The 17592-nt window shown below is 40.9% G+C and overlaps 1 protein-coding gene across 3 annotated transcripts; it reads left to right on the top strand.

Annotated features, from left to right (window-relative positions):
- Positions 1-348: 348 nt before the first annotated feature.
- SMG7 (Telomerase activating protein Est1) lies at positions 349-7563 on the top strand. 3 transcript variants are annotated; one of them, XM_089630226.1, is made up of 8 exons: positions 349-565; positions 2125-2214; positions 2299-2901; positions 2983-3105; positions 3625-3845; positions 3982-5940; positions 6018-6136; positions 6894-7563. In XM_089630226.1, the coding sequence occupies exons 2-6, from the start codon at positions 2149-2151 to the stop codon at positions 5915-5917; spliced, it is 2949 nt and encodes a 982-aa protein (XP_089486352.1). In that variant the 5' UTR covers positions 349-565; positions 2125-2148; the 3' UTR covers positions 5918-5940; positions 6018-6136; positions 6894-7563. The 3 variants fall into 3 exon arrangements, with proteins under 3 accessions (XP_089486352.1, XP_089486350.1, XP_089486351.1); XM_089630224.1 differs by having other exon boundaries at positions 2120-2214; XM_089630225.1 differs by having other exon boundaries at positions 2120-2214; positions 6889-7563.
- The last annotated feature ends 10029 nt before the right edge of the window (positions 7564-17592 follow it).

Below are 17592 nucleotides of genomic sequence, written 5' to 3'. Positions count from 1 at the left end.
ATATCTTAATATTAATTATATTTTATATAAATAATTATTAATTACAAATATTAATATTAATTTTACCAAACACTAATTTTGCTTCTACTAACAACAGTTAAATCTATTTTACAACAATTTACCAAACACCTGCTTTTAAAAACATAATTTTTTTTATAATAGAATTTAAAATCACTTTTTTTAAAAGGCACAACAATGTTAAACGGAGCTATTATAATATATATATATTTTTTAATTTTGTTTTAAAAGGTGGGAAACAAGCAAAGAAAATACAATTGTTTTTTAATCGAACAAATAAAATACAATTAATACCTCATATTGTTAAGACTTTCGGAACTCGGACCGAAAAAAAGAAACGCTACAAAAGATTTTTGGGTCGAGGAAACCACAAAAAGCGTTCAGATAGAAGGAAAGAAAGAAATAAGAAAACCGTACCCTAGAAAATCTCTCTTCTCTCTCAGCTTCCAAACCTAATTCCTAACCCTAGCCAAAGGGCTTTCTCTTTAATCTGGCTATCCGATGATCTGATTCTGCTAGCTTCTCCGTGGATCTGGTTTGCGAACTGGTAAGTCTTGGTTTCATCGGAATTTCACGTCTCTAATTCCACGGTTTGGGTTTTGATTTTGCGTGTCATTTTCTTTGGAATATTTGGGGTTTTTGATCCGGTTGAGGTTTCGTATCGATCTCGATCCATCTGTTGTATATTATATATCGTATCTCTTCGAATATGCTCAGCTCTTTTCTTAATGTTTGAGTTCTATGTTGTTTGTTTAACTTTATGTTTTTATTTTTATTTTTTATAATTGTGTAACTTTATGTCTTGCGTCTATGATTTAGTTTTCTTACGTTTGAACGATATATGGATTTTTGTTGTTTCTGTTGACCTTCTTTTCCCTTGAATTTTAATGAATATCTTTCGTAGAACTATAAAGTCCAAGGAAAATTAGTGGCATAGTTTATGGTATTGGCTATGTATGAAGTTGAAAATTAATTGGGCTAAAAGTTTCTGTGTTCTTGATGATCTTATGGGTTTCTAGTTGATACGATCCTGTTGATTTCTGTGTTTTTCTTATCTGGAATTTCCTTTGTACAATCTTTCTCTCGTGGGATATATGTACTTGAGTGTTCTCATTTGACATTTGAATGAAGTTTTGATACGTGCTTGATATGAATTCAAGAGTCGACATCCAAGAAAAAGGAAATAACGCATTATTTGGCAGCCAATTGGATGTTGCTTGTTCATAAGCAGAATGATAATTATAAAGGCATAATTAAAGCGATTTCCATATGTGTTTACTGGGCTGGGATTCAACGTAGATGGCAATCTTTCTTGCGAATTGAGTGACATTGTGAATGGATAGTGACCTACACAATCTAAGTTTTGTGCACTGCGGGACTTCAATGGTTAAAAGTTCTGTTTCATAGTAGAAATAAAAACAAACCCCAATGGTTCAATCCATTGGACGCAACAATTGGGGCCACTGGGGTAGTCTCTCGGTCTATAATGACAGGGCCTCGTGGATTTTAGTCGGGTCTAACCCGGACACCACAGTTAATTTTAAAAAAAATAATGGAAATAATAACATGTGTTACTTTTTTCTTATTTTGCAAGGAAAGCTTTTTATCCGCTTAGACATTTATGGGTTTTCTGTTTCTTCTTGCTTCAGAGTTCTTGTCACCAGAAAGTAGTTTTCGGAAGCAAATTGTATTTTGTTTTCTCTCCATCTTTGTATGGGTGACCTTATTTGATTTAAAGTTTCTCACCTCTTTTGTACATTACCCTTCTATTTTATAATATACTGTTACTTAAAAAAAAAATCTGCCACTATAAAGCAATAACACAAACCACGTATTGTATTTTTTCTTCTAATTTTTCTGTTTAGCACAAGTCACACCTTCAGTGCAATTAGACCTTTCTAAAATTTATCACAGGCTTGTCTAAACAATTTAGAATATGTGATAAAAATGAATTTGACTTTCCGCAGAATAATTTGGGGGGTTTTTTCTTTAGACCTTCAGTTACATTTTTTGTGTTTTATCCAGTAGATTTAGCAGTTATCTATACCATCAAGTATTTGTGTATTGTACATATACTGAATATAATTATTATTTTTGGCAGTGAAGTTGGTCAGAGAGATTTGATGGGTGATGATAGTGCAAGTAGATAAAATGTCTGCTCCTTCTAAGGAGCGTGCCCAACAGCTTCTTGACAAGGTAACACTTGTTTCTTAACAGAAATTTTGAATTTACTTTGGTTTTTTTTTTGTCATATTCATGTGTTTCTCTTTCTCCTCGCAGGTTCTTGATTTAGAGAATAGGCGTCGCAGGTCTGCCCAGGCCCGAGTTCCTTCGGATCCCAATGCATGGCAGCAGATGCGAGAAAATTATGAAGCAATAATTCTCGAGGATCATGCTTTTTCTGAACAACACAACATTGAGTTTGCGCTATGGCAGTTGCATTATAGGAGGATTGAAGAGCTAAGAGCACATTTAAATACTGCCCTCTCTTCTGGTTCAAACCAACCACAGGGTGCTAAAGGTCCTCCACGGCCTGACCGGCTGACAAAAATACGATTGCAGTTCAAAACCTTTCTTTCGGAAGCAAGCGGGTTTTACCATGATTTGATAGTGAAAATCAGAGCGAAGTATGGGCTTCCATTGGGTTATTTCTCAGAGAACTCAGAGACCCAAAACATGATGGAGAAAGATGGAAATAGATCTTTTGAAGTAAAGAAAGGATTGATATCATGTCATCGATGTTTGATATACTTGGGTGACCTTGGACGCTACAAGGGTTTGTATGGCGACAGTGACTCCAAGGGTCATGAGTTCACTGCAGCTTCAAGTTACTACTTTCAAGCTGCTTCTCTGTTGCCATCAAGTGGGAATCCTCACCATCAGGTTGTTTACTACGTTTTTTTTTGTTTAATTAAGTACGTTTTTCTTCTTGCATTTCAAGTGACTGATCTAAAGTATTTTCAGCTTGCTATATTGGCTTCTTATTCGGGGGATGAATTGGTGGCTGTATATCGGTATTTTCGCAGTCTAGCTGTGGATAGTCCCTTCTTAACTGCAAGAGAGAACTTGGTGGTTGCATTTGAAAAGGTGTTGTTTCTTATCAACGAATTGTCATTTTTTTTATTTTATTTTGTTTTCTGGATCTTATAAATTATCACTTTCATTAGAAATCCAGCAGTTAAAAACTTATATGTAGGTGACCTCCGCAAACATATATTTAAAAATTATTGCCTGTATACCATTGACAGCTGTTTTCCTTATCTCTTGCCTTTTAGTTTTGTATATTATATGCTGACAGGTCTGAACAGCTTGTTTCTTAGAAGTGTCTAGAGTAGGATTAGTGGTATGGAAATAGTAAACTAGAACTCTGGCTTGGATTTTTTTTTCCGTATAAGTAATTTATTCATCTTCGAAGTGCGTAATATCCAAGAAATTTAATAGGATGATATAAGCTATTCACCTCTTACGATTATTATAATATATCCTGCCCATATTGGTATATATTTTGAGTGTTACATTCATGCAACTAGCTTGAAACAACAACTACACTGTGATGTTGAGTTCCATGGAATTCTATATGCATAAAATCTTCTTCTTTGTTTTCAGAATCGTAATGCTTACTCTCAATTGCCCGGCGAAGCTACCGGAGTTAAGGAGTCTCGTACCAAATCAACTGCGAAAACAAGGGGGAAGGGAGAAGCAAAAAATGTTTCTAGGGATATCCATACTGAGCCAGTAAACGAAGGAGGATCCATCGTTCAAGATAAACACAAAGAGTTTTACATTCGATTTATCCGTTTAAATGGAATTCTATTTACCCGCACAAGGTGATTTGCCCTCTTGATCCATTTCCTCCACCTTTTAAACAGGTGTATGTTTGTATTGTAAATGCATATTTAAACATGGAAATGATGTCTTTTTTTTTTTTTTTTTTTTTTTTTTTTTTCTTCTTCTCTTTTGTAGCATGGAAATATTTCCAGAAGTTCTGGCGCTGGTTAGTAGTGGCTTGTCTAAGTTGTTATCTGGGCCAGAAGAGGAGCTAACTTTTGGTGCAGATGCGGCAGAAAGCGGTCTTATAATTGTCAGGATTGTATCCATTCTTATATTCACAGTTCACAATGTGAACAGAGAATCTGAAGGTACATATGCAGATATTCTACAGAGGAAGGCTCTACTCAAGAATGCATACACTGCAGTTTTCAAGTTGATGAGCCACATTTTTGAAAGATGTGCGGAGCTGAAGGGTCCTTCTTCAAGTTTTCTGCTGCCGGGCATGCTAATTTTTACTGAATGGTTGGCATGTAGTCCAGATGTATCGGCTGGAAGTGCTGCAGATGAGGGCGAGGCTGTTGTTAGATCTGGGTTCTGGAGCACCTTTGTGGCTTTCTTGAACAAACTCTTGTCTGAAGGGACAGTGTCCTTAGGTTATGATGAAGATGAGACATGTTTTAATAACATGACCAGCTACGAAGAAGGGAATACCGAAAACCGACTCGCATTGTGGGAAGACTTTGAACTAAGAGGATTTGTGCCTCTTGTTCCGGCTCAAACCTTTCTAGACTTTTCAAGGAAGCACACATTTGCTAGTGATGGTAAAAAGGAAAGAATTGTTCGAAGTGAAAGGATCCTGGCAGCAGGCAAGGTCTTAGCCAGTGTGGTCAAGGTTGATAAAAAGGGCATATGTTTTGATCCTAGAGGAAGTAAATTTGTTATTGGTTCCCTGCCTCCAGTTTTGAGTGATACAATAGGCATAAACATGGTGCTAGAAACTCAAGTTGCCGATGAACCAACATTTAGAGTCGTGCAGTCAAGCCAGCAGGTTCTTGAAGAAGAGGATGATGACGACGACGAAGTTATTGTCTTTAAGCCAATAGTTTCTGAGAAGCATCCGGATGTTCTTGGCTCGAATTGGGCAACCTACGAGGGGCTGAAACCTATCCAGAACACATCTGCGATGGATGTGACGTATAGTAATCCGATGGATGTGACGTTTAGTAATCCGACGAATGTGATATTTAATAATAATGCTACTTCGGGAATTCTAAACGATGGACCACAAACAGCTTTTGGCAGCCGTCCCTTGCCTGTATCTGTCAGCAATGCATTACCCCAATATTTTCAACCAGTTCAACCCCATGTTTCGAGGTGGCCGACAGAAGAAGCTCTTTCTGATAGCTTTCAAGGTCTGAGGTTTACAGATAACGGTCATGGTGTAATATCAGAAGTTGTGCAAGGAAGCAACCCTATGACAGCACGACAGACTCTGGATGTCCCCACGAGTGGAATGCAATACAGTTATACAAAACCTCAGGAAATCTACAGTGCAGCCACACTTGATGTCATTTCAGCTTCTGGTGCAGTCTCCAACACCAACTCGGCCAGGATGTCAGCTTTGCCGGTAGTTGCACGAAGAGCTCCAGTGAGTCGACCAAGTCGTCACATTGGCCCTCCGCCTGGTTTTAACCGTGCCCCTGGCAAGCAAGTAAATGAAACCGGGTTTGATACCCCGAGTGAGACTCCAATAGCGGATGATTATAGCTGGCTGGATGGATATCATGTTCCACCGTGGAATAAGGGTTCGGTGATCCAAAGCTCAACTGGTTACCCGGCACACTTAAACCCTCATGCTGTGACTAATAGCAATGGCGTGACTGGAACAGTAAACTTTCCCTTTCATTTAAAACAAGTTCCTGCAGTTCCACCCCAATCAGAAATGGAAAAGGGTTATGCAATGAGGTTTGATAGTCTCAAGTTACAGCATGAACAACATATGCTGCAGCAACAGCAATTGCAACAACAACAGCAACAGCAACAAGTCATGAATGGTAATCCGCACATGAATCCACTTCCCGAGCAATATCACGGACAGTCTGGTCGGACCGGTCGTTATTATGTGTGATGCCATTAAAAGAGTATCAAGTGGTACGTTTTGCTCTCTCTTATTTGTTTAAGGATTTCGAAACATCATAATCCTTACGAGTATAGTTGGTTGGTGTTAGGGTCCCGAGAACTGTGCTGGTAAATACTGCATCCTATAAACTCCAACTTTGAAGCGTGTCAATGTTAAATTTTGTGGAGTTTGTGGCTTGGCTTTTTGCTGGAACCTGCTAGAACACAGGTAACTACTCTTTTTGTGCATTTGCTGGTTGTCATTTTTGGCACTTCCATAATTTTTTTTGCTATTTTAATTATTAATATCTGTTTGTCTTGCTGTGGCAAATGTTTGAAAAATCTGATAAGCTTTTAAGTGACGATGTACGACCTTATCAATTTGTCATTTGACCTGCGCATAATTTTGAGAGAATTTTTGTATGTGTGAGAAAAAAGTTCAGTGAGTTTAGAAAACTCTATCCAAGTACAAAAGAAATTTAAGTACAAAATTAATTATTTTTGGATATTATATTTTACCTATGAAGTAAATCAATCCCATTAAGTAAATTCTCTCAACTTATTCTATGCTTCCAGTGGTTAGACATTCTAGTGGTTCTGGTCCTGCTTGGCTTTATGAATATATTACCTACCTAATGCCTGCCTGTCTGCTATGACTTAGAAACAAAATTTACCGTGTACTTAGACACTCTCAACCATATTATTTAGTTGGTGCTTGGATGGTAACATGAAAAAAGCATGCTTCTAGTTACCTATTTTATTCCAGTGCCATTGTCAACTATACTTGGCTATTTTACTATATATTTGCTTCTGTTTTTTATTACTTGTTGTCCACGTGCCAGATTAACGAGACTATTTATGAAGCTGTGTTGTAGTTATTGTTATTTCTTCTCATAGGTAGGGAGTGCCAGTGTCCAATTATTTTTCCTGAAAAATCTAATGCTAAAGTAGGCTTATGTTCTGAGACCCGTCTTTATTTAGTTCAGATGCGCTGAGGTTTCCTGCTCGAAGAATGAGAAGCATGAATCGGATTCGGATTTCGATCCAAAGCTCCTGAGAAAGTACTAATGCATTGTCTGGTAACTTTGGGTTGGTAGAATCGTGGTAATAGTAAAAACGTCAACAGTTGGTTTTGGGGCTCATGTCACTTGTCTCCAACAATGTGGTGGAATTTAAAAATAAAAAAGATATGGTGTACTCTTCTTCTACTTAACTCTGGAAATCAGTGTTAGCTTTTTCGAATTTCTTCTGCCTGTCCATCTGGTGGAGCCCAATACTGTCGTTACAGCAGAGCGACTCAGAGAGAAGTTTCGGAAGCTGGGTTGTGAGCATCCTTGGTTTGGTGGTTTGATATCACATGGGAATGTTTTTTTGGTGGTTTTATGGAAAATGGGATGTTATGTTAATAATAGTTGCAGATGCGATGACACTGGAAAGTGATGGTAGAATGTGATCTATCTGGGTTTCTTTTTTATGTTTTTTTTTATGTTTTTTTTATTTTATTTTAAATTCTCAGTCAAGACTTATATGGCCTTGTTACTACAAAGCCATTGGCATGTGAATTTTATGCATAACCACTTGAGTCGAGTTACTCGAACTTGTCATGGAATAATGTTTTGAGTTTTCATTTGGTGTCAAAAAGTTTGTTTCTAGTTATTTACAGATGTAATAACGATGATGATGGTGATTTTTATTTTATTTTATAACAAACTTCTTGTCAACTAGTCCGATGACAACGTGTCCTACACTAGGGTCCAGCCTCCCAATAATTGGAACAAAAACCAGAATTTTGAGTATGCATAGACCATTGACAGGATTCGTGCGGATACATTGATGGTCCTAGATTTTCATAACAAAATAGTGACTTGAAAACTTGAGAGTATTTGAAACAGCGTTAACATAAGGAATTAAGGATCGATAACTCCTTTGTTGTCTCAGACTACGTTTATGTCTGGGAAATTTCACAATGAACTCATTTGAAGATAGTAATTATATATAAGAATACCTTACATTTCAATCCTAGCTTTATCATTTTTTATTTTATTTTATAATTTTCAGACCAAAAAAAAAAAAAAAAACTGTAAAGAAGGAAAATACAGAAGAAGAAAGTTAACAAATGAAAAAAAAGTTGGAGGATATTTGTTTGCGCAGAAGATATGCTAGACGGTTTTTTTTTTTTATTTTTATTTATTTTTTATTGTATCTTGGGGATTTCTGAGGCCAAATAAATTCCGAGTAGTTATGCTGCAATGGCTGAATCATCAGTAACTATTAGTCCTGCTAGGAAGGAACTCGTCGTCAAGGAGATTTGCTCTCTCGTAGTCGCTTCAAGCAATTTATCGCCAAACCTCGTCGAAGATTGTAAAGACCAAATGTTAAGATCAACATGTCCACATACTCGACATCTATCGTCACCGCAATGCCTCATTTATTAAATTTTGGTCCAACAAGAAATACTTGAGCAGAAAATGGTTTCTTTCATGAATTTTTAGACTTCATATCCTCTTCCACAAAATCTGTCTTTCGTGATAACAACACTGAACTTGTTTGTATGAGTGTCTATCCTATCATTTTCAGGACCTTGATTAATTATGATAACTATTAGGAAAATTGACACATCTACTACCATTTGATAGCCATTTTTCATTTTCCACCAAAATCATAATTTGGACATTTGTAATAGTGAGCCAGCTATGTGCAGTAACCAAAATACCATTTTCTTTTCTTCTCTCTTTCTCTGCTTGCTTTCCCTTCATCGTTCTTTTCTTTTCTTCTGTCTTTGCCTCGCACTCACTGAAAACCCTCCCAATTACCCAGGCTCAGACCAATCTCCGCGTCACTGTTCCACCAGAAGAAGAAAAAACAACGTCGCCTCTTCAGCCGCAATTTCGAGACCTCAACGTCAACGGCCGACTCGAAGCCCTCTCTAACCGCCTCGGCCGGTGGTTCGAGCCGCTGATTCCAATACTAATCCAAGAAGGCGTCGCTCCTCCGGCGCTGGAGGAGGTCGCCGAAATCTCTGGCGTCAAGTAGAACCGCCTCGCCGTCAGGGCTCAGGTCCACACTTTGTGGTTTGGCTTTTGGTTTCTTAGTTTTTGACAAATGTGCGTGTCTGAGTTGTTCGTGACAATGTGTGTCTGAACCCCTCTCTCTCAAGCACTAATTGGTGGGTCCCGTGGTGGTGGGGCCGCGGGCCTACGCGCTGTGCGACGTGGGCTCGCCCTGGCACAACCAGTGGAAGCTCTTCTCTCGCGCCGTCGTTGAGGAAGGGGGTGGAGAGGCACGAGTGGGGGACGTCTTCTACATCCTGTGGCGGCCGCGCATCCTCTGCCCTCCTTATGGTGGGGGGCTTGTGGATCCACCGGAGGAGGCACAAGGTGTTGTGGAGGCTCTTGAAGAGGGAGGTGGGGGCAGAAAAGGGTGTTTGTGTTCCCAAAGCCGAGGTGCCTCCACCACGAGGCCTCGCACGCCCTCAATGACTTAGTGGGTGTTAACTAGGCTGATATCTAATTATTTGATTGCAAGAGTTATTTCGCCTTCAACCTATATAACTAGAAGGAACATTCACACACATACACACACGAGACAAGCTTTTTACCCTGGTTTGATTATAAATGATCTAGTCCAGCACTTTGAGTCTTTTTTATTGATTCAAGATACAAGATGATGATCTCTCTTCTCTCAGTCCTTTTCAAAAATAACTCACAAGCACTCTCTGATAAAGATTTCCCTTACAAGTTTCTCTCAGCGTTTCCCGTGTTTTTCATAGACTAAAACTTAATTAAGATCAAACCTAATGATTCTTATATAATGTCTTTATATACACAGGCTTACAAATAGCTCTACTAGCTGTTAAAGCAAAATCCTACGCTAACAAACTCTCACAGTCGTGATGACGTGTGCAAGAAGTTATCCAAGCCTTTGACTCTAAAGACTATCCGCTATATACTGAAATTAAATCATTCTAAAAAAATCTCCTCATTGAGCTCATATCAATATCTTCCAATATCTCCTAGCTGGTCCTAGATCCTTCATTTGGAACATGTTCTTCAGTTGATCATTCAAAACAGAAATCAAGTGTTTGTCTTGACAAACTATTAACATATCATCAACATAAGTAAATATATCACAATATCAGAGCCCAAACACTTGTGATAGACACACCAATCATAGTCACTTCTCTTGAAATTTTGACTCAGCATAAACTGATCAAATTTCAAATACCAATGTCTAGGAGATTGCTTTAAGCCATACAAAGACTTATGCAACAAGCAAACTTGAGATTTCTTATCTCCTATTTCAAAACCCTCAGATTGGCTCATGTAAATCTGCTCATCTAATCACCATACATAAAAACAGTTTTAACATCTAACAGCTATAACTCTCAGTGTAAATATGCGACGAGAGATAAAATAACTATTATTGACATATGCTTAACAACTGGGGAGTATATCTCATTGTAATCAGTTCCTTCAAGTTGAGAAAAACCTTTAGCTATAAGTCTTACTTTGTACTTGGGTTTTTCAACACATGGAATGCCTTCTTTTAATTTAAAAATCCACTTACACTAAAAAAGCTTCTTGTCAGATGGTTTTTCAACAAATTTTTAGGTATTGTTCTCATTCAAGGAATTGATTTCATCTTTCATGGCTTCAATCCACTTATCACAGTTAACACTATTTATCCCATGATAATAAGATTTTGGCGCTTCTTCTAAAATCTCAGAACCAAGCATAAGCAAGTATATTAGTTTATGCAAACTTGAGAGGAGGTTTAGTGACTCTTCTCTGTCCATCACATGTTAGTTGATAATCATTCTGATGTCTTTCATCACGAGGATATTTTCTCTGTGGTGCTTGTTCAATATGACGATCTTTTACTTCTTCTTGATCAGCTACAACAGGTTCAATGACTTGTTGTATTGTTTGTGGGCTTTCAGTGTTGATCTCAAGCTCAGCTCTTGATTTATTTGTAGAGGTTTGATTCTCTGACATATTATGGTCTTTGTCCCCACTTATTCCCCTAGAAGTCATCTTTATTGAACACCACATCTCGACTTATGAAACATCTTTTGTGCCCATTTTTCATACGCCAAAGTTTATACCCTTTGACTTCTTATGGATATCCTATAAATATGCATTTGATAGCTCTAACATCCAGCTTTCCCTGCTTGATATGTGCATAGTTGTACAACCAAATACTTTTAACGAGTCATAGTTTACATGGTGATTTGACCAAACTTGCAAAGGTGTTTTGAGTTCAATAGTTGTGGATGGACATCTGCTAATTAAATAACCTTGCAAAGATTTTGATAACCTTGCATGAATCTTCATATATATCACCCTTTCCAAAATTGTTCTATTGAACCTCTCAGCTAAACCATTTTGCTGAGGTGTTTCTGCAACTGTTAGGTGTCTCACAATACCACAAGATTTGCAAAAAAAATTGAATTCATCACACAGAAATTCTAAACCACTATCCGCTCTCAATTTTTTTAATCTTTTTTCCAGGTCTGATTTTCAATCATTGTTTTCCAATCTTTGAATAATGTAAAATCATCATTCTTGTTCTTGATTATAATAACCCAGATTCTCCTCGAATAATCATCGATAATAGGCATAAAGTATCTACTGCCCCTATGAGAAGGAACTCGAGATGGTCCCAATAAATCTGAGTGTATATAATTAAGAATCTCATGAGTGTTATGAACAACTTTTGAGAATTTAACCCGACAAGATTTTCCATAAACACAATTTTCACAAAATTCAAGCTTGCCGAGTTGATTCTTCCCAAAACATCCTTGTTTGTTCAATTCACTCATTCCTCTCTCACTAACATGGCCTAATATGAGATGCCACAGTTTTTCCATGTTATTACCTAGACTTTGAGCTACAAAGGCTGATCCTATAATGGTAGTACCAAGGAGGAAATACAAACCATTTCTTTTAATACATCTCAGGATAATCACTGACCTCTTGTTACTTTTAAAATTCCATTTTCAGCTTTTCAAACGTAACCAAGTTGATCAAGGACTCCTAGAGATATTAGATTCCTCTTAAGTTCAGACACATACTTGACTTCTTGAATGAGTCGTTCAGTGCCTTCATGAGTCTTCAGTCTAATAGTGTTCCAATGCCAAGAACTTTGCAGGTTTTGTGTTTCCCATCATCACCGATCCTCTATTGATCTTTGAAAGATCCTCGAACTAAGCTTTGTTTGGAGTCACATGGCACCTACATCCACTATCAAGCACCCATTCGATCCTTCAGAGATTGGTTAGATGATACCATCAGAGCCTTGCGCTTTCATATCTTTCTTCTGCAATTGCTACGTCGTCAGAATTTCTTGTTTGGTCTTGCTTCTTGTTCCTTTCTGGACAATTACGCATCATGTGTCCCTTCTTGTGGCAATGATAACATTTTTATGCAAAAGGCTTATCACTTGAATTCGCATTCTAGTCTCCTTGTGATTTAGATCTTGATCAATCTTTCTTCACCGACTTCGGGCTTCGCTTCTCGGATCTTCCTCGCGTGTACTTCTTGTGGGGGTTAAAAATCATTTTTCCTAAATAAAAATCACTTAAGCTGAGCTTCGGATCGACCAAAGCCCAACAAAGGAAGCGACTTGGTTTTCAAGGAGCCATCTGGGTCAGTTCGACTCCGGAAGGACGGCCCAAGCTCAATAGGAAGCCCAGCTCGCCAAGGAAGAGACGTACTACCCGCACGAATTCAGTCAAAGGAATTGGTCACAGGCGGATAGAGGACTTCGCCGCGAAGACCGGATATGGAACGACTTCAACCAGCAACGTGGCGGAGCCGAACTGACGAACACGTGTCCACTTCAATGAACCAGCCTCGACTATAAATAGAAGCCGATATGTCAAATTTCGCACACGCAAGCTGATAACCTTACTTTCGATTTCTTACTTCTCTATTTCCTGGAGTTCGTCCTTGTTGAGTTCGGCATTCCGCCATCTTCTAGTTTGTAATTCCTTCGATTATTAATAAATAACTTTGAACATTTATATCATTTCTGTCCATTTCTTTTGAATTTCCTTTGCTTCTTATACGACGTCTTCTGAAACCCATATTTATATAAATCAAATATATATATCATATTATAATTTGAGATTGTTGAAATCGACATCAACAATTTGGCGCCGTCTGTGGGAAATAAAAAAGGCTAACCCCGAAAGAAGCAAATTCGCTAGAAAAGTAATATCATGCCTTCCACCCCAACTCACTATGAATCGGGAGAGGAAATCCCTCCGGGGATCAGGGCAATCCTGGATATGCTGTACAAAAAAATAGAAAGTCAAGACCCCTATTGACTAGAGCCTCAGTGCCCGGTTGGATTCCCTCTTGACCCCTCAAAATACTCCGGGTCAACAGCCGGAACCCGGCGAAGTGACCGCCCTAGGATCCGCTCGCAACGCGGCGTCAGCTGCGCAGATGAGCCGGGTTCTTCACCCTGGAGTCCGTCTGGACTTCACCGGGATCCAGGTCTCTCAGGGTATGGACCAGTCCACAAGTTCGAGCTCACAGCTCGGTGGGGGCACGGAAGAGGTCGCCACAGAAGCCACGATCGATCCGGACGGACTGCCCCCGCCCCAGCCCGCGGGAGCATCTCCGGGATCCTTCCCAGCGGACTTTGGACCATGCCCTGCGACGACTTTCCAAATGTTCACCCCCAATATTTTGGCGGGTAGAACTAGACGCAAACTAATCGGGGCGAAGTCACTACGGTCACGCCAGTGCGCACGGAACTTCGCCGCTTTCAAGAGGGCAACCCAGCACGACTGAGTTCGAAAGGTTCAAGGAGTCGGTAACAGCCGAACTAAAAGCTGTCCGTTCAAAATTCCACAGTGCGACCAGCTCGACCCCCGAGATAGACCGACTTGTCGCCGAAACAGGAAGGACCCCTTTCGCAAAAAACATCACCGATGTCTTTATTGGAGACGCCGGGAAAGTTCGACTCCCGCGGTATAATGGGACCTCGAACCCGAAAGCTTATATCCTGTCTTTCAGGATCGCGATGGGACGAGCCATGCTGACAGAGAGAGAATAAGAGACATGATACTGCCAGCTGTTCGCTGAAAGCTTGTTTGGAGCCGCTTTAGAGTGGTTCTCCATACTCGAGCTGAACTCTATCGATAGCTTTGCCAAACTGTCGGCAGCTTTCCTAAAACATTATTCGATGTTTTTCGAAGAGAACTCACGATAGCGGACCTATGGGGGGTTCAACAGAAGGAAAATGAGTCCTTGAAAGATTATATGATCCGCTATAAGGACGTCCTCTCGAAAATCTCCAACGTCGACCCCGAATCCGCCATAACCTCTCTAAGGAATGGTCTGTGGCACGAATCGAGGTTCAAACTGGAGATGACTGTGAACCGACCCCTGTCACTGGAAGACGCGATCCACAAAGCCGCAAACTACGCTAAGGCCGAGGATGAGTTCGCCTCCTTAGCAAAACAGCGCGCGGCCGAAAAGAAACCCCACGCTACACATGGGTGCGACCAATAAGCGCTGGGAGCAATCCCTGGAGGCCCAACCCCCAAGAGGTCGGACCACAGGCTAGGAAGCAGCACGCCCCAAGACTTTGCTTTCAACATAAGAGACGAGAGCAAAGAGGGAGGTCCCCAGGCAAAGAAATGGACTAGGGACCCAAACGCGTTCTGTGACTTCCATCAAGCCACCGGCCACGCCACAATAAATTGCGAAACCATGCGCAAAGTGTTGGCCGAAAAGTACGCAAAAGGGGAATTAAAGAACGTCGACCTGGGTACCCCGCCTAAAAAGAAGGTTTTTAACAACCGCGGCAGAGGCAATCCTTCGCCGAAAAGATCCAGGCCCATTGATGAAGGAGAACCGGAGTCCCCGCCGACTGCGGCAAAACACCGAGTCGACTTCATAATGGGCGGGTCGAAGTTTTGCAAAAGCTCAGTCAACTTGATAAAAGCCCACCAGCGTCAGCTGATTAATAAGATCGTCAAGATCGGAGAAGAACATGATGTTCAAATCTCATTCTCCGAAAGAGAAGCCACCGGAGCAGCAGACCAGCATGACGACGCACTCGTGATAACGATCGACGTGTCCAACTGCGAAGTCGCTCGTGTCCTAATCGACGGATGAAGCTCCGTAGATCTTATTTTTAAAGACACCCTTAAAAGAATGGGAATCGAAGAATGTGAGATCGAGAAGGAGCAGACCCAATTAACAGGCTTCAATGAGTCGACCACTCCATCAATAGGAACCATCAAGCTGCCCGTAAAGGGCAACGAGATAAATAAAATGGTTGCATTCCAGGTTCTGGAGTGCCTCTCCCCTTATAACATCATTCTGGGACGACCATGGATACATCGGATGATGGCCGTCCCCTCGACCTTCCACCAATGTATTCGGTTTCCTACACCTGAAGGGATATGTGAAATAAGAGGAAACCATGCAACCTCTCGTAGCTGCTACCTCACTAACCACAAGCAAAATATTAAAGAAACTAGTGAGGAACAATAGCAATTAACGAACGAAGAGCCAACAGAAAATGAAAGTTCAAAACTGGAAGAGTCGGACTCCCCGAGTACTGAAATGACAATACAAATACAGCTCGACGGCCTCGATCCCTCTAAATGCGTGGGAATCGGAGCCGAGCTTAAGGGAGGCATACAACGAGAATTGATTTGTTTCCTAAAACGAAACAAATCCACCTTCGCATGGACGACAGAAGATATGCCAGGGATTAGTGTCGACGTTACGTCCCATCAGTTTAACGTAGACCCAAGTTTCAAGCCAATAAAACAAAAGAGGCGTAAACTTGGTCCGGACAGGGCATCGATAGTTAACGACGAAGTTGAAAGACTCCTCAAGGCTGACTCAATCCGCGAAGTCAAATATCCGGACTGGTTAGCCAACACCGTCGTCGTGAAAAGAAAAATGGAGGGTATGCATCGACTTCACTGACCTGAACAAGGCATGCCCCAAAGACAGCTTCCCCTTGACACACATCGACCAGCTGGTCGAGGCAACGGCGGGACATAAGATGCTTTCATTCATGGATGCATTTTCAGGATACAACCAGATCCTAATGCACCCGGACGATAAAAAAAAACGGCATTCATAACGGACCGAGGCACTTATTGCTACAAGGTCATGCCATTTGGACTAAAAAACGCTGGCGCCATCTATCAAAGGTTAGTCAACGAAATGCTTAAAGAAAAAAATAGGAAAGACAATGGAGGTGTACATTGATGATATGCTCGTCAAGTCCCTAAGAGATTGTGACCATGTAGGGCACTTGCAGGAGTGCTTTGGGGTATTGAATAAATACCAAATGAAGCTGAACCCTGCTAAATGCTCGTTCGGGGTGTCCTCTGGAAAATTCCTCGGGTACTTAGTCACCCAACGCGGAATTGAAGCAAATCCAGACCAACTGAGCGCCCTAAGGGAATGCCCTCGCCCCGTAATAGACGAGAAGCCTCAATCGCTTCATCTCTCGATCCACGGACAAATGCCTCCAATTCTATTGACTCCTAAAGTGAAATAAGAAACTCGAATTGGACGAAAAATACGAGAAAGCATTCAAAGAACTAAAAGAATACCTATCGACACCCCCGATTTTAGCAAAACCCTTGACAGGGGAACCACTCTACCTATATGTTGCCGTCTCCTAAGCAGCGGTTAGTGGAGTGCTCGTCAGGGAGGAGCAGGGGGACCAACGACCCATATTTTATGTGAGCAATTCGTTAGTCGACACCGAAACTCGATATCCTATCATGGAAAAATTGGCATTAGCCGTAGTTTCCGCAGCACGAAAACTCTGGCCATATTTCCAGTCCCATTCCATAATAGTGATGACGATCCAACCGCTAAGAAGTTTCCTACACAAGCCGTAACCAGTCAGGGAGATTGACCAAATGGGTAGTAGAACTAACTGAATACGACATCGAGTATCGAATTAGGACTTGCGCTAAATCTCAGGTTTTAGAAGATTTCCTTATCGAACTCCCAAGAGAAGACCCAGCCGTGACCGAGGACGATGGCACTTGGACACTGAAAGTGGACGGCGCATCGTCAAAACAAGGGGCAGGGGTAGGAATACACCTGACATCACCCCACGGTGAAGTCATCGAACAGTCATTTAGACTCGACTTCGTTGCATCCAACAACGAAACCGAATACGAAGCACTAATAGCCGGACTAAGATTGGTTACAGCCATGGGAGCAAAGCAAGTACATGCTTATTGCGACTCCCAGCTTATAGCAAATCAATATTCTGGCGAATAGGAAATGAGGGATGAACGAATGGAAGCCTATCGAAGGTCGTAAAAGACCTTGCGGCACAATTCAAACAATGTTCTCTAACATGAATCCCTAGGGGTGAAAACACCTCTGCAGACGCACTGGCCACATTGGCATCTACCTCGGATCCGGACCTCAAAAGGGTAATACCAGTCGAGACAATCAAACAACCTTCCATAGCCATCACTGTCACGGCAGTAATAGCTATAGAAGGGGGGGATTGGAGGGATGAAATCATGCATTACATCACGACTGGTACGGTCCCGTCCGACAAGATGGCAAAGCGAAGGCTCATACTAAGTAGCGCAAGATTCTGCGTAATAGACGGCAACCTGTTCAAAAGAAGCTTCGCATGACCATACCTCAAGTGCGTCGGCACAGACGAATC

The sequence above is a fragment of the Urtica dioica genome, chromosome 11 (assembly GCF_054948205.1).
Source record: "Urtica dioica subsp. dioica isolate 48M chromosome 11, U.dioica_male_clone48M_v1_H2, whole genome shotgun sequence".
Lineage (NCBI taxonomy): Eukaryota > Viridiplantae > Streptophyta > Magnoliopsida > Rosales > Urticaceae > Urtica > Urtica dioica.
This window is presented reverse-complemented; position numbering and strand designations above follow the sequence as displayed.

Excerpts from the sequence above, each read along its gene's own strand:
- SMG7 (XM_089630226.1), top strand. The coding sequence starts at position 2,149 with ATGATAGTGCAAGTAGATAAAATGTCTGCTCCTTCTAAGGAGCGTGCC. Across the intron at positions 3,106-3,624 it reads TGGTGGTTGCATTTGAAAAG|AATCGTAATGCTTACTCTCA; the intron begins GTGTTGTTTCTT and ends CTTTGTTTTCAG. Across the intron at positions 3,846-3,981 it reads ATTCTATTTACCCGCACAAG|CATGGAAATATTTCCAGAAG; the intron begins GTGATTTGCCCT and ends TCTCTTTTGTAG.